The following is a 22900-nucleotide window of genomic DNA, read 5'->3' as shown; positions in this document are numbered from 1 at the left end:
ATTGGAAGTGCTGTTGATTGATGACCTTGTTCTTTTAGGGGTAAGAACAACATGTTTAGGGACTGAGGATCCTTGTAATTATCGACATTTCCTGCTCCTTGACGCGAGGCACAAAAATGTCTATAACATAAAGGTATCCTAGAATACATATTTATAGGACATAATTGAAGTCTCTTTGAAGATCTTGAAAGCCTCAAGATAGTTGAACACATCATCAGAGAAGGGAAGACTCTTGATTGACAAGTACGTAACATATTATCACTCTCTGTCTAAATATTTAGTTCATATGGGTTCTTTCTACAAGGAAATATATAATCTCGTTGACTTAAAAAATTTCTTAGCATTGAAGAAAAGTATTGATCTGGCACTTGCAGAACATGAAGTAATGGAATATGTTCTCGGTGAAATTATTGAACCTAGCAAAGATAAGACTCAAGAACTAGAAAAATACAAGAAGGGAGAAGCGAGGGCGCAAAGGATAATTGTTGAATACATTAAGGATCATATTGTTCCATTTGTTGCTAATTTGAATACTTTTAAGGCTATGTATGACAAGCTAGTAAATTTGTACTCTATAAGTACATTAGGACAAAAGATGTATTTGATAAATAAAATATATAAAATGAATAAATCGAAGGATGGGGATATGGCCTCCTTTTTAATGAATATTTATCAAATAAGAGATTAGTTTCAAGATCTCAGGGAGACAATTTATGACTATGAAATGACCATCTGTGTACTAAATGCCTTGCCACTAGAATGGAGCAGTTTTGCAACTAGCATTTACTCTAAGAAAGAATCAACTCCTTTTGATGAGTTGTGCACTCAAATCATCTTGGAAGAAACCAGGATTAAGGTAAAATATGATATCGAATTAGATGAATAGTCTCAAGCCTTTATTCAAAGGACCAAGAAGCTAAATAAGGGAAGATTTGGAAAGTCCAAGAAGAAGCCAGATGTGTCCAAGATTCAATCCTTTGGATTCAATGAATATGGACACTTTAAGAGGGAATGTCTGATCAAGCATAATAGAAAAATAAAGGAAAGAAGCAAATATCTCACAACTGAATAAATGGGAGAAACTGAGAAGAAGACAAAGAAAGAAGATATAAAAGATATTTACTACTGAAGAAGACATCCTCACTATCAGGTTCTTTAAGAAGTTGGTCTTTCCTTTATAATAATATGCATTGTTGTTTACTCTAGAAGAGTCTTGATTTTGTATGGCATCATAGATAAACAAATGTTATAGTAGCATATTTAGAGTTTACTTGATTGATTTGCTTCATAATAATCGTCTTGTCTTTAATGTTTGGACCATTTTGCATATTATTGTTTGTCTAGGCATTCTCTGATATTATGTTAGAGGTAGTCATTTTACTAAGGTGGATCATCATGATCCTGCAAGAACCATCATTTTGGAAGGTTCTTAGAAAAAGCATTATGACAAGGTTAGTATATATTCCATATAGTATGGAAACAATACTCTTAAGGGATGGAGGAATGCAATTGGTCAAGTTGCAAGCTCATTTTAGGGCTTATAGCTAGATGATTGAATGAGAATGCATATTGAAAATAATTCTTCTCCTAGATAAGATTCACATGTACAAAATCTTGTAATATTCCTAGTATGATTATGTGATGATTAAAGAATTTGACTTACTCTAGAATAAATAAAGAATTAAGGCTTTCTCACTAGATTGCGTAGAATAGTGATCAACATTGAGTATAATCTTTGGAACAAAATTGTAACTTGGTAATTTTCGATCTATGGGCACTTTGATGCATGAATAAATATTCATGTGGAGATTAACCATGAGGATGTTAATGCTTTGATGAGAAGGTCATCATGATGAGGTAAGTCTAACATTAATAATTTTTGTTGGCTATATGATTAACATATTATTTTGCTACCTAGAAGGATATTGCAGGAATATATGAAGAAAGTTTAGGCAAGCTCAACATAACGTACCTAGAAATTATGAAGTGAAGGTGTATTCATCTTGTATTTGGAAGGTAGAAATGATAGAAGATAACCTGAAGATCAAGCTCATACAAAGGAGACCACTTTCACGAGGAAGCTATGATTAGCTTGAATTTTGGTAAGGATCAATATAATGCCTTCATTGTTGATGATGATATGAGTGATTACCTAGAGCATGTCACAAGATTGAAGGAAGAAGATGGATCCATGATACCCAGGAAGGAAAGAGGGAGCCATGCAAAGAACAAGTGGTCAATACTCTTATGGATACAATCTAGAAAACTTGTGGTTATGACTTCCCAATTGAAAGGAATTCAGGAATATCCATTATTTTTGAGAGGGAGTAAATGAGTCTCCTTGAACAGGAGAAAGGATATATTCTCTCATAAAAAAGAGAATAGGGATATCCTCTCTAATTGAGAGGGAGTGATAATGGATATCACATGTGCATTCTCTTCTTCATGTGTCATGTAATTGACCAATACTAACAATTGTAAGTCTAAGTGAAGGACATGGAGAGAGAATAGTGGAGATATGTGGCTTCCTTGAGCATAAACAATCCAATGAAGGAAAGGTATTGACACTCTTTAAGGATGAGACAGGTATCCAAGATAAGAGTAGTCGAAGATGACCAATATTATTTGATGATTAAGGGATAAAAATTCAAGGCAAGAATAGTCCTAAAAGAACATACCTTGTGAACATTTGGATGGGGTATGTTCCTTAGAGGTAGTGTAGTATCACATGTAACGTCTCTTAGCATAATTCTCCTGAATGAAGATGAGATTGTCTAGTTAGGCCTCAAAGATAGTGTTGGTCATAATGTTGATGCTTACAGTTGGCTTATCAATCCAACTCTTCTTGCGAGAACTCTTCAGTTCAAGAATGATGTTGTACTAGTTGTACAATTACGAATATCTCTGTAGTTAAGAGGGAGTGTTGGAAATGTAACTAGTTTTAGCCTTCATAATTGTTGTTTTACTCATTTCATTATGTATATCTCATGTAACAAATAAAAGAAGATTATTATTTTAAAGCACGATTTTCATGCTTCTTATTGATGGTCTTCTAGGTAAGAGCATTTTCTTCATGCTTCTATGGTTTGTTAGGTCATAGGAGTTATTTTCATGAGTCAAGAGAGTCAACATCATGTTTATAACACCCTTTTGGGCAAGATGTAACTTGTAAAAGAATTTATTTTGAGTCTAGAAGGTCCTAGTAACCTCCAAAGTACAAGTCAGCTTTGATAACTTCAAGTTGGCCTTAAGGATGGAATTCGACCCCTTGGAAAGGCTATAAATGCAGGAAACTTCGACCTCATTTGGTACATTCACTTACACAAATTCGATCTCTCAAGAACAAAAGGAGGGAATTCGACCCCTTGGAAAGGCTATAAATACAGGCAACTTCGACCTCATTTGGTACATTCACTTACACAAGTTCGATCTCTCAAGAGGAAGTTTGATCTGAAGCTGGGAAAGAAAAGAAAGGGGGAGAGAAGGTCTAGAAGGCAAGGGGAATCCAATAGGAAGGAATAAAGTTTTTTTTTTGGCTCTTTCTCTCTCTCTCACCCGTGCGAAATCAATGGTTTTTGCAGCTTCTAGGAAGGCCGAAATTGTAGGTCTGAATTGTAGGAGATCAAGTTGTAGTATCAAGTTGTTGGAAGAAAAAATACTCTCTTTTAACCTCATTGATCTTGGGAAGACATGTATTTGTTAAAGAAAGATATATTTAAGAACTATCTTGTGCCATAATTAGGGTTTTTGCAGTAGTTATAGGGCTAAAGTTGCAGGATGAAGTTGCATGGTCGAAGTTGGAAATTGGTTGATGCTGGATTAAGCCTTGTTGATCTAATTCTATTAGAAATATTTCTTGAAGGGCTGACTTGGTACTTGGAGAAGGACATGTTCTAGGGTCTGGGTCTTGATTGTCTCATTTGAAGCAGATTCTATAAGAGGAGAAGATATTTTCCTGGTTTTCCGCTTGGATCGGTTTTTCCCTGGCTTGGAGCCTAATTTTTGTGTCCTTTGTCTTCACTATTTTTCTCTTGATAATTATTTGACGAAGAAGAAATAATAAATAAAATATAAGAAGATAAGTAAAGCTCACAAGAAATTATTAAAGTTAAGGAAAATAAGAATTAATAGCTGCCATATTGCATTTTCCAACAACCATTTGTAGATTCGAGTGAAATTAGATGGGTGTAGATTTATGTTGTGTATTATTGAAGGGAACCCAAACATACTTCAAGATTTGGATAAAGTCTTCATCCTTGAGATATTTAGGTTTTAAGTTGAACGAGCTAGGGGGTTTTCCCAAAGTAGGAGAAATTTCCAGCAAACAAGGTTGTGGTAAAAGTTTCATTTTGCTAGTACCCGTTGTTGAATTCTAAGTGACTGTTTCTAATACATATTATGAAACTAGGAAATGGCAGAACCACTTTGTTATTTGATCCCCCCCATTCCTTCTATTTTTCAAAGTGGAGTTGAGCTTGATAGGTTGAATATTAAGCAGGCAACTTGCTCGAGGCTTCTAATTAAAAAAATATGATCTAGTTGGGCCATTGGCCCCCAACTTTCAAAGATGAGTAAAATTTAAATCCCAACATAGGATTATCATTGCTTGTTGAATCTAGGACTTGGAAAGAAGATTCTCCCAATAATCCTAATGATATTAATAGGGCCCATAGATGTTTAGGTGGTTGAGCCATTTTCCCATTTATGAATGAAAAGGGAGATAACTAACCTTGAATCAAGGCCCACAAATTAGAAAGAGAGAAATAACAGTTTCCTTCTAAGTTGTAACAAGCCCTCCCAAATGACCTAAAGCATCATATAATTGAAATCCTATCCTTTGATAATTTTTGAGAGGTATTGAACAATATTGTCTTTGTTTTTCATGAGTCCTTGCAACAAAACGACAAAGAGATTGTGAGAGCGAATTAACCTCTTAAGGGGCAATTTCTTGGAGGGAATGGACATCATTCTAAAGTTTCCTTAGGAAATTGCTCTAAGGGCCCCAAAGTTGGTCACTTTACCTTTGAGTTGGATTGCTTTTGGGAAATGGATAAATATGAATTTCTATCTCTTTGCCTTGTCTTAAGTTTTTTCTCTTTTAGATGTCTGAAACCACCATCAAAAGATCCATCACAAACCTTGGTTTCCTTATTGTGAGGATTTTGGTTATACTCTGAGCCCTCAAAATAAAGAGGGTCTTCTTTGGGTTTCTTCATAGGAAGGTATGTGGAGGGAGGAATGGGTCAAGGAGTTTTAGAATTGCAACAAGGGATTCTTACAACCTAACTAGGGGAGAATAAAGTAGGTTGAGCTTCAAAAACCATGATAGATTGGAGAGAGTCTCCATGGAAAATTTTGGTCTTATTATGCAAATCATATTCCCACAAACCAAATTGTAAATGACCAAATGAATCCATAGGAGAAAATGGGGTTAAATAGTATCACATGAAACAAACAAACTCTCCCTATCTAGATAAGCGGGAAAATCCTTGAGAGACTCCTATTGTTCCACCACTAGCCTTTTTGCTAGAATATTTGGTTGGGTGGGTCATTCATGGAGGAGGCAAGTAAGGCGATCGAAGGTTCTTTTCCTTATGATAGGGGAGTGAATTATTTGACAAGAATATATGACTTTAAAATCCATGCCATTTTATTGAAGAGCACAAATCCTCGACCAGGTGCCCATACTCGTTACACCTACATTTGAAGGGAACTCCATAATTAATAACTTGTTGAAAAACATGGGCCTTTTTTTGATGATGATGGAATCTATATGACCTTGGGTTAGGTAAAGGCCCACAAGGATCCTTGTCAATCCCATATACTCAAATTCCCAGAGGGAACTATCAACTTTATAGTATAGTCACAGAGTGTTGCCAATTTCTTTGAAAAAATTATTATTCAGACTCAAAACATGCATGACATCCTTTAATGTGAGAGGATAATTAGACTCCTTTTGAAAGGTAACAACATCGATGTCAGTCGTGTTATACCTTCCATCGTCTCCCATCTCGATGTGCATCTGGAGGTCCTTGTCCTCCAAGTCATTGAAAAATTATTTGTTTCTCATCATATGGAATGAGGATCCACTATCCATATACCACACACTACCCATCATCGATGTCACCATGCATGCAATGAGGGTGAAATCCAAATCAAATTGTGAACCTAAAGCTTCACTTGCTGCTCCTCCTATGGGCTTCTTATCGGCCTTCTTGTACAGACATTTTGTGGCATAGTGTCCCAACTCATGACAGTGAAAACATTTAATACTCGACAAGTCCTTCTTTCCACCCTGATTGGAATCCCCTTTAGATTTGGATTTCTTCCCTTCCCCTTTATTTTCCTTTCCATCCAAGGCATAATTCTCCTCATAATTATGCTTCGATGAAGTTCCATCTCTAGTGTATCGCCTTATCCTTTCTTACACTAAATCGGACCAAAAACGCTCCCACTTTGGTAGGTGCTCCCTCCCATTTACCTAATCCTGGTAGTTGTGCCAACTCTTGGGAAGGCCTATAAGTGCTAGGCTAGCCTGATATTCTTCAAAAACTGTAACACCAATGCTCCCAAGCTCATCCCAACATTGGGTGAACCTGCTCAAGTATTATGGTATTGTGTTGCCCTTCTCCATTTTGATTTTCTGAAGCTTATCCTTCAGTGCCAACTTCCTGTGGTCAATGTTGTTCTGAAACAAGTCTATCAAGGCTTGTAACATTTCATATGGTGTATCCTTCCCGTGTATATTTGAGACAATACGATCTCAAACTCCTTCTAGTATGATCCTCCTTGCCTATGCCAAAAATTTCTTCCACTCTGCCAGATCTTGAGCATCGGTTGTTGGAGGATTAGGAATATCATTGTCTATGAATTCCTTCAACCCGTTGTCTTCCAAAATTGCGTCCATCATGTCCTTCCAAGCAATATATTTTGAGCCACCCTCAAGGGCATACTCAAGTCTCAATCCATAGAAAGACATCCCGCTGGTCTGAAGAATGATCCTGTAAATTCGATTTCACCTGTAAATATAAACTCGTATTCTTCTCTTCTAGTGAGATTTCAACTCTGATACCATGTAGAAATTCCTCGTATATTCAAACTTCTTATGTAATATGCTAAAACAAAGTAATTGAATCTACTCTACTCATCAACGGAAACAATTAACGATCACAAAATCATGAAGCATACAAGAGAAGTAATTCAATCAACACATTACAAAATGAATTCTCGGGGAAAACCACAACTAAAAAGCCCTGCTATATGTATATTGCATTAGTTAGAAAATATGAGAAGATTACAATTCTTTTCTCAAGCCTGAGCAACCTCTGCACTATCTCTATATGTCTCACAACTTCTTAGACAATCACAATCCTTGGCCAATACTTCACCAATTTTATGCTTGCCCAAGTCCCTATTTCCTTGTGTTGTTTCCTTGGGAATTAGTCCCTATTAATTAGGGAATTTACTCAATTGGAATTGCGCAATCCATCATAGGCCTTCCTCTGACTCCATGCACCACCTGTACAATTTGGATGATTATACAATTTCTAGTACACTTCCCTTGAAATCCAATCTCAACTAGGTAACTCTCAGATCTCATATGAATGACTTATTTATGGTTGAATTATCAGTTAAATGGTTGAACACATGAAGCAACACCCCACTGTTAGACCTCCTACTAGTTCCTCCATCAGTTGGAACTAGTTTAACTTACTTTAACTCAGTTAAACAAAATTAATTAATTACAACTCAAAATAAACTCAATTAGGGCTCCTATAAATTAGGAGCCACTCTACATGACTCTAGTTAGACCCTAAACTCAAATTAACAGAACCAACTAAGTCAATTTAACTTAGTTAACTCTTACAGTTGTCTTGTGATGTGGAATTATAATTTTTCTCCTAATTTAATTCAAGAGAAAAATAAATTAGGATTTTCTTGTTGAAATTTCAACATATCTTCAGAGATAAGCTACCACCATTCTAACTAGCTTGTATAGCTTTATATTTCATAGTCTTTTTCTATTTCACTTATTAAGATGATTTAGTTCTTGATATATTATTGTTCTCTCTACAACTTTCTTCATGTGTGTTTCTATTCATGTTCATACTTTTCATTTCACTCTATATACATTCTAGATTAGCTTGTTAGTGAGTATGTTGCTTCAGTTCGTAGATATGTTAAAAAGATGCAAAAAGGCACCCATGAAATATATTTATAGTATGGGACCGTTCATTGTAAAAAAATCATATCATTGATTCATTTTATTTTATTTACATATAATATGTTATTTATTCTAATTTAATTGAGTAAACATGTTTGGCTTCTATGAATCATTTGGTATTAGAGTGAAAACTTTCATAGATGAAGTTAAACGATCATATGTTTTTCTATCACCATTTTATATATATTTATATCATGGATGTAGTAAGGAAGACTATATTTTCCATTTTTTTTATCAAATGAGAACTAAGCTCATTTATACAATAAATAAAATATTTGAAAAATACAAATATAAAAAACTTATTATAATTAAATATGCTAAAAAAAACTAGGAAAAACAAAAAAATATTTTTGAAGAAAAAGTCAAGGGCAATGACCATGATGAAGAAAACCCAAGGATTAAAGTCAATGATGCATTCTTTAAAGAATCCATAAAACACATTTCCATGAAACAAGGATGGTAGAAAAACTTAGAGTGGGTACTAAGCAAACACTCATTTCTAACTCTTAGAGCTCAATTGGGGTTTGTAAATACACAAGGAAATTTTATAGGTCAATATCTTTAACAAAATATAACAAACGGTTTCTAAACATGGATAATATCAACAAACTTGTACAAATTTCTTACTGCTCAAGGACTCCTCTCTATTCTATTCTCCAACTAACTAATACATGGCTCAGGTTACGATGGTGCTAAGGCAAACATATCAATGTGCAGAGTAATCCTCTACATGCTAAGATCAAGTTATGCCTTGTTCAATTACAAATTCGAGGTCATGAGTAGAAAAATGCACAAGAAAGACTCAAATTATCACTCATGTACTAGTACACTCTCCCATCTTCAACCTTGTATAAATGCAAAATTGCAAGAAGAAACTTTCATTGCTACATAGTGGAAGGAAATGTCTAATGATTATAATTAATCATCCATATCATAATGATATCACTAGAATGGAGAAGGTTTTGAAAATTCTTGTAGAGGTAAAATTAAATTAAAAAGAAAAATAAATTCTATTTAAAAATATCTTTATTACTTTTTTTCGGGAGGAAAAAATAATTTTGAAGAAAAATTTGAAAAAGGAGACAATGTTACGTAAATAAAAAGAAGATATAGTTTCAAGGGTTAGTTCAAGCGGTATAGAATCAAATGTGAAATTTGTTACTAGCTCATGAGTTCAACTCTCTTCAATTTCCTTGGGACAAGAACCTGTATATAAGAGAATATCTATAAATAAATCTCAAATAGATTTTAATAAATAGATCATAGACAAATACCATGAGTTACCTAAACCATAAAATATAAACCACTATCTTACATCCAGCACCAATCTACTGAGCGACACTGTTGAAATTTTGGATTGCTGTTGAGGACGATGAATCTCAACAGTTGAGGACAATGAATCTCAACAGTGTCGCTCAGTATATTGGCGAATTGAATCAAGTTCTCTCACATGAATAGCGAGATTGTGATGCATCTTATCACTTGACGAGACAAAGAATTATCTAGAAAATCAAGTTCTCTCACACGAATAGCGAGATCATGATACATCTTATGCAAAGAATTAGCGGGACAACAACTATGCTTACGAGCCTTTACCATGCTAGAAATTCATGTTGGAAAATCTCTCAACTATTAATTAGCAAGCATTGAGAAGTTGGTTAGCCTGCTTCAACGAATGCTTCATCGACTGGGTCATCTACTTAATCTACATAACCTGGGACTAGGTCTTTTACTGGATCATTGGACTTATAGAAAACTAATATGTGAATGCCATGCTAGAGAGATATCTTTGATGGATTATTGCTTCACCCACTGGAAGTTGGTAGACAATCATGGAATGTGTGAGGAATGTGCATTTCAATGCGTAATGTCTCAAGTTTTGCAGAAGGCAATATCAGCCAATCCAATTGGTTCACATGCAAGTCAATGGCGACAGATTTGTGAAAGAGAGGAGATGAAAAGAGATTGTTGATGAATGGCCACATGGATGATTTCAACACAAAGGAAATAAAGTCTAAGGAGAAAGAACGCAATCATTGGGTGACTAAGGACTTGGGCTCTAGCAATAATGGACTTGAGCGCAGTAGGGGAAGCAACAGAAGAGGAGATTTTCATTTGTAGAGTTGTGAGGGAAAAAATTGGCATCGTTCATATCTACTACAAGATTCAAACTCTAGAACAACAACGACCGAATTGGATGAAAGATTCCAAGGTTGGGAAGGAAGATCTTATAGAAAACCTACAAAGGGTGTTGGTAGTGGAGTATGCATAGAGGGAAATGGGTGTTGATAGTGGAGTATGCATAGAGGGCAATGGACGAATTGGATGAGAGATTCTAAGGTTGGGAAGGAAGATTTTGTAGAAAAATTGCAGGTATTGGTCATGGAGTAGCATAGAGAGCTGTTGGAAAATCCTGGAAAGCGTGCATAAGGAGGTAGCCTTTCAAGTTGTGCACGTTTCTACTAGCTGGAAGACTTTACATGGGTGAAACCATGAGAAGGTCTTCTTGTCAATTGCTGACACAGAAACTTGAGTTTTAATGGTGGCTTATCATTTTCTTTAAAATATAAAAATCAATTAGAGTTATCTTAACAAATATAGGCAACTTTCTAAACCACTCAAAAAGCTTCGGTAGATTGGATTGTGTGAATTGTACCAGCAACTTACTAGTGCTGGGAGGACACAACGAGTTGGTAGATAGTCATGGAATGTGTGAGGAATGTGCATTTTCAACTTGTAATGTATCAATTTTTACAGAAGGCCATATCAGCCAATCCAACTGTTCACATGCATGTTAATGACGACAGATTTTTCAAAGATAGGAGATGCAAAGAGATTGTTGATAAATGGGCACATGGATGATTTCAGCACAGAGGAAATAGAGTCTTGTTGGAAAGGCCAAGGAGACGAAACACAATTCACACATAAAACATGAGCTGCTACTCTTTTATTGATCACGCAAAACATGATGATTACAATGAACCTGGTGAAGGGTATTTAAACCTTTTCCAACTAGCTAACTGCCTAAAATATCTTGACATGCAACTACATGCAATCTCACACTCAAAGTAGTCTATCACTTAACTCACTTGACTCAACACTCAAACACTCAATCATGCAATCACTCAGTTAACTGACTCTCTATTTTTAGCTAACTCCTCATGCAGGAGTAATTATCTTATTTTAACACTCCCCCTTAATTACGACTGCTAAACTAAAACATGACTCATGACAACTCAAACATGCCTACTAGTCTATGTCTCAGCTAGGCTTACAACACCCAAGTTTCTTCTATGAAACTCAAACACATCTTGTGCTAATGAATTAGTAAATATATCAGCCACTTTATCACTAGATTTACAAGGCTTCAAGTGAAATTCTCCGTTTCTCACAAGTTCTCTAATAAAGTGATATCTAGTATCAATATGCTTGCTCTTCTGATGAAAGACACTATTCTTGGTTAATGCAATCGCTGAGGTGTTGTCACAATATATTGTTGTTGATCCTTGTTGTTTCTGCTTGAGTCCATCAAGTACTCTTCTTAACCACACTGCTTGACATGTTGTTGATGTTACTGCTACATATTCTGCTTCTGCTGATGAAAGTGTCATAATGGGATGCTTCTTAGATGCCCATGAAATCACACCTGAACCAAGGTGGAACACAAAACCAGAAGTGCTCTTCCTATCATCCAAACTGCCTGCAAAATCACTATCTGTGTATCCAATCAATTCTTTCTTTTCTGTGCTTGCATATATTATGCCACAATCTCTAGTTCCTGCTATGTATCTCAGAATTCGTTTTCTTGCACTCCAATGTGTGTCTTTTGGAGTCTCCATAAATCTGGAAATCAAACTCACTCCTTGCATGATATCCAGTCTTGTAGCTATGAGATACATGAGGCTACCAACCAATCTTTTGAATAAAGTTGGATTGACATCTAATCCTTCATCATCCTTGCTTAACTTTGTACCTGTTGTAACTGGTGTAGGGATAGGTTTGCAATTTTCCATCTTAAATATTTTCAACAAATCTTTGGAATATTTATTTTGACAAATAAAAATTCCTTTCTTAAATTTCTCAACTTCTACGGCAAGAAAATATTTCATGAGACCAAGATCTGTCATATCAAATTCTTTCATCATGGCTTCTTTAAATTCATCTATGTCAAAATCACCTGTAAAAATCATGTCATCAACATATAAGCAAACAATCAAAATCTGTCCATGCTCATTTACCTTTGTGTACAAGATATGCTCAATGTTGCTTCTACAAAATCCATTCTTAATCATGTAGTGTCGATTATGCTATACAAGGCTCTAGGCACTTGCTTCAGTCCATAGAGTGCTTTCTTCAACCTCTAAACGTTTTCTTCATTACTCTCAACTTCATATCCTGGAGGTTGCTGCACATAAATTTCTTCTTCTAGAATTCCATTCAAGAAGACTAATTTCACATCCATCTGATATAATTTCCACTTGTTCTGAGCTGTTGTGGCTAGAAATGCTCTTACAGTATCCAATCTAGCTACCGGAGCAAACGTTTCTCCAAAGTCTATTCCTGGTTGCTGTGAGAATCCTTTTGCTACAAGTCTTGCTTTAAATCTATCAATTTCACCTTTCTCATTAAACTTTGTCTTGTACACCCACTTCACACCAATGATATTTTTGTCCTTTGGCAAATCAAACAAATCCCATGTGTCATTCTTTTCAATAGCTTCAATTTCTTCATCCATGGCTTGCACCCAATTTTCATCTTTGATTGCTTCTTCAAACGAAGAAGGTTGGAATAACAACAATGCAAAATTTGAACTAACATCCAAATCATCATAAATATCTTTCAAACTTCTCATCTTTCTCTTACCATTGCTTGATTCATCAGCTGATTGATTGCTGGGAGAATCTTGATCTGTTGATCTGCTTGAGCATCCATGCTTCTCTAAAAATCTTGGAGTCCTTGTTGGTGTGTCTCTGTTTTGTGTCTTCACTTGTGATTCTTGCTGCTCCTATTCTATTACATCATCTTCTTCCATCAATGGCACTTGTGCATCAACTGTTTTGTCTACAGTTCCATTCCATGACTCTTGTTCCTTGAACACAAGATCTTTGCTAATTATGGTCTTCTTTGAGATAGGTTTATACAATTTGTAAGCTTTTGATTGCTCACTATAACCAATGAATATGCATTTTTCACTTTTATCATCCAATTTGCCTCTTCGCTTCTTAGGCACATGTGCATAAGCTACACATCCAAATACTCTGAGATGAGATACATTGCAATACATACCTGACCATGCTTGTTCTAGTACTCTGTTCATCACACTCTTTGTAGGAGATCTGTTGATCACATAAATAGCACATGCAACTGCTTCTACCCAATACTCATTAGACAAGTTTCTACCTTTCAACATGCTTCTTACCATGTTCATAATTGTCCTGTTCTTTCTCTCTGCTACACCATTCTGTTGCAGTGTGTACCTGGTTGTAAATTTTCTTATGATCCCATGTTGTTTGCAGTAATCATGGAATGCCTTTGAGTCATATTCTCCACCACGATCTGACCTCAATACCTTGATCTGTCGATCACTTTGGTTCTCTGCTAAGGCTTTGAATTCTTTGAACTTTGAAAAAGTTTCAGACTTCTGCTTCAAAAAGTAAACCCAAGTCTTTCTGTTGTAGTCATCAATGAAACTGAGGAAGTAGCAACTTCCACCAATCGATTGTGTCCACAAAAGTCTGTATGCACTAGCTCAAGAGATTTCTTTACTCTGTATTCAACTCCCTTTGGAAAACATTCACGGTGTTGTTTTCCCAAGATGCAACACTCACAAGTACTAGCAGGCTCTTTGATGGGAGGTAATCCTCTGACCATCTGTTTTTGCTGCAACAATCTTAAACCATAAAAGTGCAAGTGTCCAAATCGAAAGTGTCGTAACCAATAATCATCAGAACATGCAACTATAAAAGAACTCACCTGACCACTGTAATTCAAAATTAGAGGAAAGAGTTTGTTCCTCATCATTTGCACCTTCTCTATTAGTTGCCTACTTGGGAGCTTGTCATATATAACAACTTCTTGACCTTGAAAGATAACTTTGTATCCTTTCTGTGTCAATTGACCAACACTTCACACATTATGTTTAAGACTAGGAACGTAATATACCTCTGAGATTGTCTTTGGTTCCCCCTGCTTGGTCAGAATGTTTACCACTCCTTTTCCATCTACTTCCACAGTCCTTTCAGTCCCCAACTTTACCTCTGTTTTCACAGATTGATCGAAATTTGCAACCAAATCCTCGTTCCCTGTCATGTGGTTACTGCAACCACTATCTAACAGTCACACACTAGCAGAAGGTTCATGTATGGTATGGAAAGCTAGGAAAATAGAGCTAATACTCTTTGTAGTGACATTAGCTCTCTGGTTCCCTTGATCAACTATTTTCTTCCTACAACCACAAGCAAAATAACCAAATTTATTGCAGTAATAAGATCTCACCTTTGATTTGTCAACTCTTTGATTATTGTTGAAGCTTTTGTAGTTGCTTCCATTTGCATGTTCATGATCTTCTCGGTCATCTCTCTGACCACCATATCTTCCACTTCGTCCTCTGCCTCTCATTCTACTTCTACCTCGACCTCTATCTCTTGAAATAGAAACCTGACTTTTGAAAGTGGTCTCTAAAGTGGAATCTTTATTTCTGCCTATCCTTGCCTCATGGGATAGAAGTGATCCCATAAGCTCATCAACTGTCAATGATGCCAAACCCTTGGCTTCTTCTATGGTTGCTATCACAACATCAAATTTGGTAGACAAAGATCGGAGGACCTTCTCAATCACTCTTTGATCTTTTATATCTTCACCATAAATATTTAACTGATTTACAATAGTTATGACCTGATTCATGAAAGAATCGATGTCCTCTGTCTCCTTCATTTGCAGACTTTCAAAATCTCTCCTAGTATTCTGCAACTAAACAATATTGACTTTGGCCATACCTTTATAGTTTGTCGCCAAAGTATCCCATGCTATTTTTGCTGAATATGTGGTCATAATCTTCGAGAACATTGTTAGGTCCACTCCCTGTTGAATAAGATGCAACACATGTGCATTCTTCTTCTTGTCTTTCTTCCATTGTTCCCTCTCTGCATTAGTGAGAGCTTGTTCTTCTTCTTCATTCATAGGTTCTAAAAACCCAAACTTCACATAATCCCAAACATCATGTGCCTGCAAAGTGGTCGCCATCTTAATGGCCCACACATCATAATCTTTCCATGTAAACGGTGGGAACTGGGGCTGCAAATTTGAGAAAGCCATCTTTCTCCAAAAATTTCTCTTTTTTTAAAAAATACCCTAAATTTCTCCTTTATAAAACTCTTTTTCAAAAAAAAATAATACCCCTTTCAATAAAACCCTAAGTTTTTATTTAAAAAAACACTTTTAAAAAATCGTTCTAAAAGAAACCTTTTCAAAAACTCTTGATATTAATTTTGATATATAAAAGAATTTAAAGAAAATCTTTATATATAGAAAACTTAATACGTGAACCTTTCTTCAAAAGTTTAATCAGTCACGGTAACTTGTAACAAAGATTTTGAAAGTTTTAAAAGTTGAACTTTTAAAACTCTGTCATATAAACCACGCGATGTTAGTTGGTTTATTAACCCACCTCACCTAACCTTCTCGACCAAGTCAAAAAAAAAACTTGTGTGTACAGGAGTCTAGCTATCATAGAAAATCGATGGCTAAATTATAGCGGCGGCTCTACAAGTTGCTATTGACTTCTTGGATAGCACCTACAGATGGATGTTCATGGCAGCGGCGGCTGTTTTTTCAAATCATAAGAGTTTTTTTTAGGTCGTCTGTCGAAAACGAGCTCGAGCTTGGCTAGTTCGAAAATTTCGATTCTCTTATAACTCACTCAATGCTGCTCTTAAAGCTGCAACTACAGATTTTCTCTGTCTCAAACCTTGCTCTGATACCAATTTGTTGAAAAGGCAGAGGAGACAAAACAAAATTTACACATAAAACATGAGCTGCTGCTCTTCTATTGATCACACAAAACATGATGATTACAGTGAACCTCATGAAAGGTATTTAAACCTTTTCCAACTAGCTAACTGCCTAAAATATCTTTACATGCAACTACATGCAATCTCACACTCAAAGTAGTCTATGACACTCAAAATAGTCTTATCACTTAACTCACTCAACACTCAAACACTCGACTCTCTATTTTTAGCTAACTCCTCATGCAGGAGTAATTATCTTATTTTCACAAGTCTGAAGAGAAAGCACACAATCGTTGGGTGAGTAAGGACGTGGACGCTTGCAGAAATGGTCGTTTGAATAATATTGTATTTTTAGAATTTTTCAAGATTTTTTTCTTTAATGGGCGTGAGGACGGTATTCTGAAACCCCAATGGAATGCATCTGATTATGGTGGAAATGTTGTGGAGAGCGTGTTGGAGGAGGAAAATGACTCAAAAATCCAATCTAGGTGTGTTTGTTGAGGCAATCGGGGGAACATCTCTGAGGTTTTTGTTTATTCCCCAAATGAATCTGATGTGGGTGCATCCTCATCTGTGGTTGATGGTGAAATGACCTCAATGGAGGTGGTGTAGATAACTGATGAAAATGTTAGGGATTTGAAATTGGTTGCTAACAGGGTTCAACATTTGTCCAGAAGACTTGAAGTTGATTAGAGTGATGATGCCTAAGTAGATTTCCAGTCTCATAACTATGTTGATAAGAATATTTCATATCCTGAAATTGTTACACATTAATGTGCAATGGCACGTGATGTAATACTTTAATAATAACAAGGGAAGGTACATTCTATGATCAGGGCTTCTAGAGACTGGATTCTGTTTAATAACCTTAGGAGATTGGGAGATTGAATTCTGTACCAACTTCAGAAGGTTTTAGTAGTACTGCTTTGGAGGATGAGGTTTTTAAAATTGCAGAGAATGGAAATTGTATCTGAGGGTATGACAACTTTTTTTTTTATGGTAGTGATGATTTAGGTTTAAGGAGTCTATGTTCTGGTGGTTCTGAAGAGGTTCTTCCAAAATCTTCGAAAGTGTCCCGTGCATCCTAGTATGACAAAGCATTTTGATGGTAGTCATTATTTAAGTCATAAAGGATGGTTTGTAACATGCTAAAATGTAAGATAATTGTATAGAATTGCTGGGTAGAAGTAATTTATTATATTGTCTACTTGATCAATAGAATCTAAACCAACACAATTTCATAATAAACCAAATTAGCTATGGTGTGAAAGGAAACCATATATGAGGCATCTGTGTGTTTGTAGAATCTTACCAACACAGTTTCATATAATATAGGTGAAGGATAGCCCCCCGCCTACAACCATATTCTTGTGCGGCCCTGTCAAAAAAATCCCAGGGGTATAAGGGATCAAACAATTCGGGAGAGATGATGCGGGAACATGATATGGGAGGGTCATCCGGGATGAGGTCAAAGTCTGCTTTGATCAAGGCTGCCATGATAGACCACCTGGGAGGGGAGTTATGAAAAATGAGCTGATTACGAGCAATCCAGACAGCCCAACAGAACAATAAGGGGAGATTTCTCAATTTGGTGGGAGAAACAGAGGAATACCACTCGTTCCAGGCCTCGTCCAGGGTGCCCAGAAGCCAGGTATAAGGGGATGGAATGACAGATGATACAAGGTTCCATAAGTGGCAAATGTTCGGGCAATTCAGGAAGATGTGGGAAGCAGATTCACCTCCTTGTTGCAGAAATGACACCAGTGTGGGCCAAAGAAGGATCGCTTCATCAGGTTGTCCCCTGTTGGAACTCTATTTCGAAGGATGCACCACATTAAAAGTCTGGATCTAGGAGGCGCCTTGAGTTTCCAAAGGTGTTTCCACCACTTTTGTAGCATGGGGGGCTTACGAGGATCTGCCAGCACAATGTATCCCTCCTTTGGAGTGTATCTCCCTGATTTTGCCAACGCCCAGATGATCTCGTCATCACCCCCAGTCAGCCTGATATGAGCTTCTAGGAGAGCTTGTATGTAGTTCCTCTAGTGCTGCTGCCAAGGAGGGGGAATGTTGAGATGAATGTCAGATTTCCAAGCCTGTTGAAGAAAAGTGGTGTTGAACACATCAGCAATGTGTTCAAGGTGTGTGATTTGATGCTCCCTTAGGTACAATAAGAGATCAGCCGGTAATCTGTGCATATTGCCGCAGCCAATCCACGGGTCAATACCAATGCGAACCTTGTTCCCAGATTTAATTCTCCAGGTGATGCCCACTTGAATGGGATCCAAAGCCTTCAAGACAACCTTCCAGATAATCGAAATGCCTGAGTAGAGCCTAGCCGGACTTCTAATCCATTCCAGAACATGAATAGGGGTGATATATTTCGAGCAAAGTTACTCTTGTCATAGGCTATCCAAAGCAACCAACTGCCAACCAAGTTTAGCAGCCAGGGTTGAGGAAAAATCATCAAGATTTTTGAGTCCCTAGCCGCCCCATTTTTTAGGAAGAGTGAGGGCATCCCATTTAACCCAAGCAAAAATTCTTCCCGGCTGATTACCCCTCCATAAGAATCTGCAACAAAGATTTTGTATTCTTGCCAGAATACCCCTGGGAATCCAGGCAAGTGACATCCAATAAATCGGGGTCGCTTCCAGAAAACTCTTCATGAGATTCAAATGGCCTGCACGGGATAAAAATATTAAGTACCAAGTACTTAGCCACTTTTCCAACTTAGCAATGAGCCATGTCCAGTCTGCAATCTTATAACCAATTGGCTTTAACTTATATCCCAAGTATTTCAGCCCCTCCTCCAGAGCCAGCAAAGTAAAGTTAAATCTGTGGAGCACGTAATGAATTTCATGCTGAGTGCAGGTCGTTACCATCAAAGAAGATTTTCATTCATCGATGAATACCAGTGGTCTATTGAAATAAGGAAAAAATATCTCTGAGCGAAGTTATATCCCCCACACTTCCATTGATAAAAATCAGCACGTTATCCACGAAAAGTAAGTGAGTGAGCGTGCAATCATCTATGATATTAATGCCAGAAAATCTGCATCTCTGATGCTCTTCCATAATTAACCGTCTGAGGCCTTCCATGATCAAGAGGAAAAGCAGAGGGGAGAGAGGACACCCCTGTCTAAGGCCACGAGTCGACGAGAAGAAAGGGGATGCACTCCTGTTGACCAAAACACTGAAAGGTATGTTAGTAATGCAACCCATAATCAATTTAATGAAAATTTAAGGGAAACCAAGGTGAGTAAGCAGCATTTTCAGATATAACCAGTTCACCCAGTCGAAAGCTTTAGATAAATCCACCTTCATTATCATACCTTTTCCCTTCCTGCTGTGTAGAGAGTGTAAAACCTCCTGAGTTGTTCCAATTGCTTCATGTATTTGTCTATCCTTCAGGAACGCAAATTGTTCGGGCAAGATATGCTTAGATAAAATGGGCTTCAATCTGTTTGCAATAATTTTGGCAATAATCTTATACAGACAGTTACATAGCGAAATAGGGCGAAAATCAGCAAAGGTGGATGGGTTGTCTGCCTTCGAGATCAGAGCAATGAAAGTGGATGAGATGGCAACTTCCATCCTACTCGAAACCCTAGACTCCTCCACCACTCTGAGCAAATTTGATCCAATCAAATCAAAAAAAGCCAGGTAAAATTCAATGGACCATCCATCAGGTCCAGGGCTTTTGTCCTTGTTGAAACCCTTTAATGTATCCTCCAGTTCCCCCAGAGTGACCTCCTGAATCAGAACCTTCTCTTCATCTTGATCCACATATCTAGGGAAGGGCTGTGCAACCCTGATAATCTCTGCTAAGTTTATCTCCCCTGGGTCACTATAGTCCTGTTTAAAATGGGAGGTAGCAAGAGAAGCGAGCTGGGGGAAAGTATGTGCTGTCCTTCCCTGATCATCTTGCATTTGCCAAATAGTATTGACAGCTTTCCTCCCGTTTGCAAATTTATGAAAGAATTTAGTATTTGCATCGCCTTCTTGAATCCAGATGGCCCTACTCCTTAATCTCCATTTGTCTTCTTTTTCTTTTAGGAACTTACCTCGTGCTGAGAAGAGGGATGTGATGTGATTCTTGTGCTCCTCAGATCTGTAAAGTCCTCCCTGCTCTTTTTCAAAAACCTCCAGGTCATTCTCAATCTGTTTCAACGAATGATCATCCTGTAGTCTTTTATGATGGGCCCAGTTTTTAGACAATTTCTTCAGCTCCATTAAGTTACTAATAAAACCAATCAAAGTTGAGCCTCCAACCCCTGGAGGGTTTGATTTCCAAAATTTAGTGACCATGCTGATATAAGAAGCTTCCTTAAGCCAGGTAGAACTGAACTTAAAAGGACCCTTCGGCTTGTCTCTTCCTCGTCCTATTTCCATGTAAATTGGCAAGTGATCCGAAAGCCCGCCAGTACCCACCCATTGTCTAATATTGTGGCCCATATCCATGACCTGTTCCTTGACCAGAAAATGATCCAACCTCCTAGCAAGGCCACTATCACCCACCCTATTATTTCTCCAAGTGGCCTGTAATTTCGCAATAGGGATGTCTATCAGGTGGTGAAGTTCCAAGATAGATGAGAAGTAGTCTGAGAGAGAGTCCGATTGAGCCCGCTGACCCCAAGATTTGGCGAAGCCAATGGAAAAATTTAGGTCCCCACCTACAATCAGGTTTTCTGCAGAGAATTGCTCTGAATCCAGAAGGTGGTCCCAGAAAGCAGGGTGATTCAGGCAGGGACCATAAATATTGACAATTCTGAACGGGGTCCCCAACTCTGCAGAGTGTACATCGACCCCAATAAAACCTCTCCCACCCCAGCAGCTGATCTCTTTAATAGATCGATTATTTATGCCTAAAATCAGTCCTCCAGAACGACTGAGTGCATCCAATCCTGTAAAACTCCAACCCGGTAGAAAAAGTTCCAGGGTTCTTGCAATATCACAGGAATGTCCCAAGGTCTCCTGAAGGAAAATGATATCCAAAGAGTCGGCAGAGAGAAGCCGACAGAGTGCTAGTTTTTTCTCGGGCCTAGCAAGCCCTCTGCAATTGAAGGATAGAATCTTCATGGAGGGGGTTCAGGAAGGGTTGTTCTTGCTCTAAGAACCCCAGTGATAGTGGATTGCTTTCCCAAAGCAATGTCAACATCCGCTTGTGCTTGTGCAATTTTTAGATCAAAAGGACAGCCTCGGGAGGATTTGGTAGCCGGGGGAGGGTGGAGGATGTCCAATCCAACCTAGTCCATAGACAAAAGCCTCGAAGGACACCGGGTGATGTATCGAGGGATAGATGACTCCAACAAAGAGGACGAGGTCTGCGGAGGGGTGGAACTAAGCTGAACAGGGGGCGTGGAGGTAAAGGCGATGAGGGGGGGCAGGGGATGGCACAATTGCCAGTAACAGGGGACTCCATATGGACATCAGAACACAGACTCAATAACTGTTTGGATATTATATTATGAATATCAGAAAAGCATTTTGAGGAGGGTAAGGGAGAGGAAAGCGTACCTGAGGAAAAGGAGTCTCCCGAGGCCGTCATTGCTGAGCCAGGAGCCGATGGAGGGGGGCGAAGTGGCGGTCGACCACGCTTCCTTGGAGTGTTCTTGGCCAGCTCCGTTGAATGCTAACCCGGGCTCGAAAATGTGCCAGTGCCCCCAAAGAGAAGAGTAGAAATGCGGTGAAATTCCTCGATGGATCAAGGCAATTCATCTCTGGCGGGGTCTCCTTGTGACAAAGCATCCTGAACCAGCGAAACCTGTTGTGAATTCCTCACTAAATGCCTATTATTCCATTTGTTCAGTGGGCAATCTTTGAATAGGTGCCCCACCTTGTGGCAACGCCTACATCTGAAGGGAACCCCTTCATAGTCCAGCATTTGTCTCCGAGTCGAGTCCCTCCATTGAATATTGATGTATTCCGGGAGTCCTCCAGAGAGGTCCAAGTGGACTAAGATTCTGGCATAAGCCATTTTTCCTGTGGTGATATATGATTCGTCATATGTAAGGAACATGCCCATGGCATCCCCAATCTGTCTGAAAATCTGCTCTGTCCAGAAATGTACAGGAAGACCCAGGAGCCGAACCCATACCAGACTAGTCCCCGCCTTTTCAGTCTCAAGGTCGAACATTGGAGTCCATCTACGAAGGAGGACTGGTGCCTGGTCAATGTGCCAAATAGTTGTGAGGACCCAATTAGTTTGGGCAATGCTCTTGAAACGGAGAGCAAACCAACCCCTCACAAAAGTTTAGACGTGAGGGGGTTCTGACAGGTGATGTCCCCAGACCTCCATCATCCACTTCTGCAACCACTCAATACTATAGTGTCGGCCCCTAAGCCGACTAACCAGAACCTTTTTAGCTGAGTCCATTACCTCACTAAAAGGTGTGTCTTCAGTAAGTTTCAAGAAGAGCTCGTTGCTGCACAAGGGTAGGTGCTTCTTCCTTTTAGAAGGCCCTGAAAATTTCTTGTTCAGTGCTGCCACCACCCTATCTCCAGGTCGTCCACAAACGCTACCTTATCTTTCTCCGGCAAAGGTCCTTTATCTTGTAAATTGTCAGAAAACCCTAAGATAATGCCAATATCCATGAAATTTCCCTGAGGGGGGGTTCGCAAGTCTTGTGGCTCTGAAGGAATCAATGCCCCACTGTGTGATGCAAAAAGG

General features: G+C 38.1%; 1 protein-coding gene across 1 annotated transcript; it reads right to left on the bottom strand.

Moving 5' to 3' along the window:
- Positions 1-21934: 21934 nt before the first annotated feature.
- LOC149179166 (uncharacterized protein At4g02000-like) lies at positions 21935-22606 on the bottom strand. Its single transcript, XM_089422370.1, has 2 exons — positions 22490-22606; positions 21935-22396 (listed from the first exon to the last, which is right to left on the bottom strand). Exons 1-2 carry the CDS (start codon positions 22604-22606, stop codon positions 21935-21937), a joined length of 579 nt encoding a protein of 192 aa, XP_089278496.1.
- Positions 22607-22900: the final 294 nt, after the last annotated feature.

Source organism: Pinus tabuliformis, chromosome 4_1, assembly GCF_031772625.1.
Source record: "Pinus tabuliformis cultivar Carrire ecotype Pingquan chromosome 4_1, CPIR1, whole genome shotgun sequence".
NCBI classification, from domain to species: Eukaryota; Viridiplantae; Streptophyta; class Pinopsida; order Pinales; family Pinaceae; genus Pinus; species Pinus tabuliformis.
Note: the sequence above shows the minus strand (reverse complement) of the source record. Positions and strands in the feature narration are given on the sequence as shown.

Excerpts from the sequence above, each read along its gene's own strand:
- LOC149179166 (XM_089422370.1), bottom strand. The coding sequence starts at position 22,606 with ATGGACTCAGCTAAAAAGGTTCTGGTTAGTCGGCTTAGGGGCCGACAC. Across the intron at positions 22,397-22,489 it reads ACCTGTCAGAACCCCCTCAC|GCACCAGTCCTCCTTCGTAG; the intron begins GTCTAAACTTTT and ends CACATTGACCAG.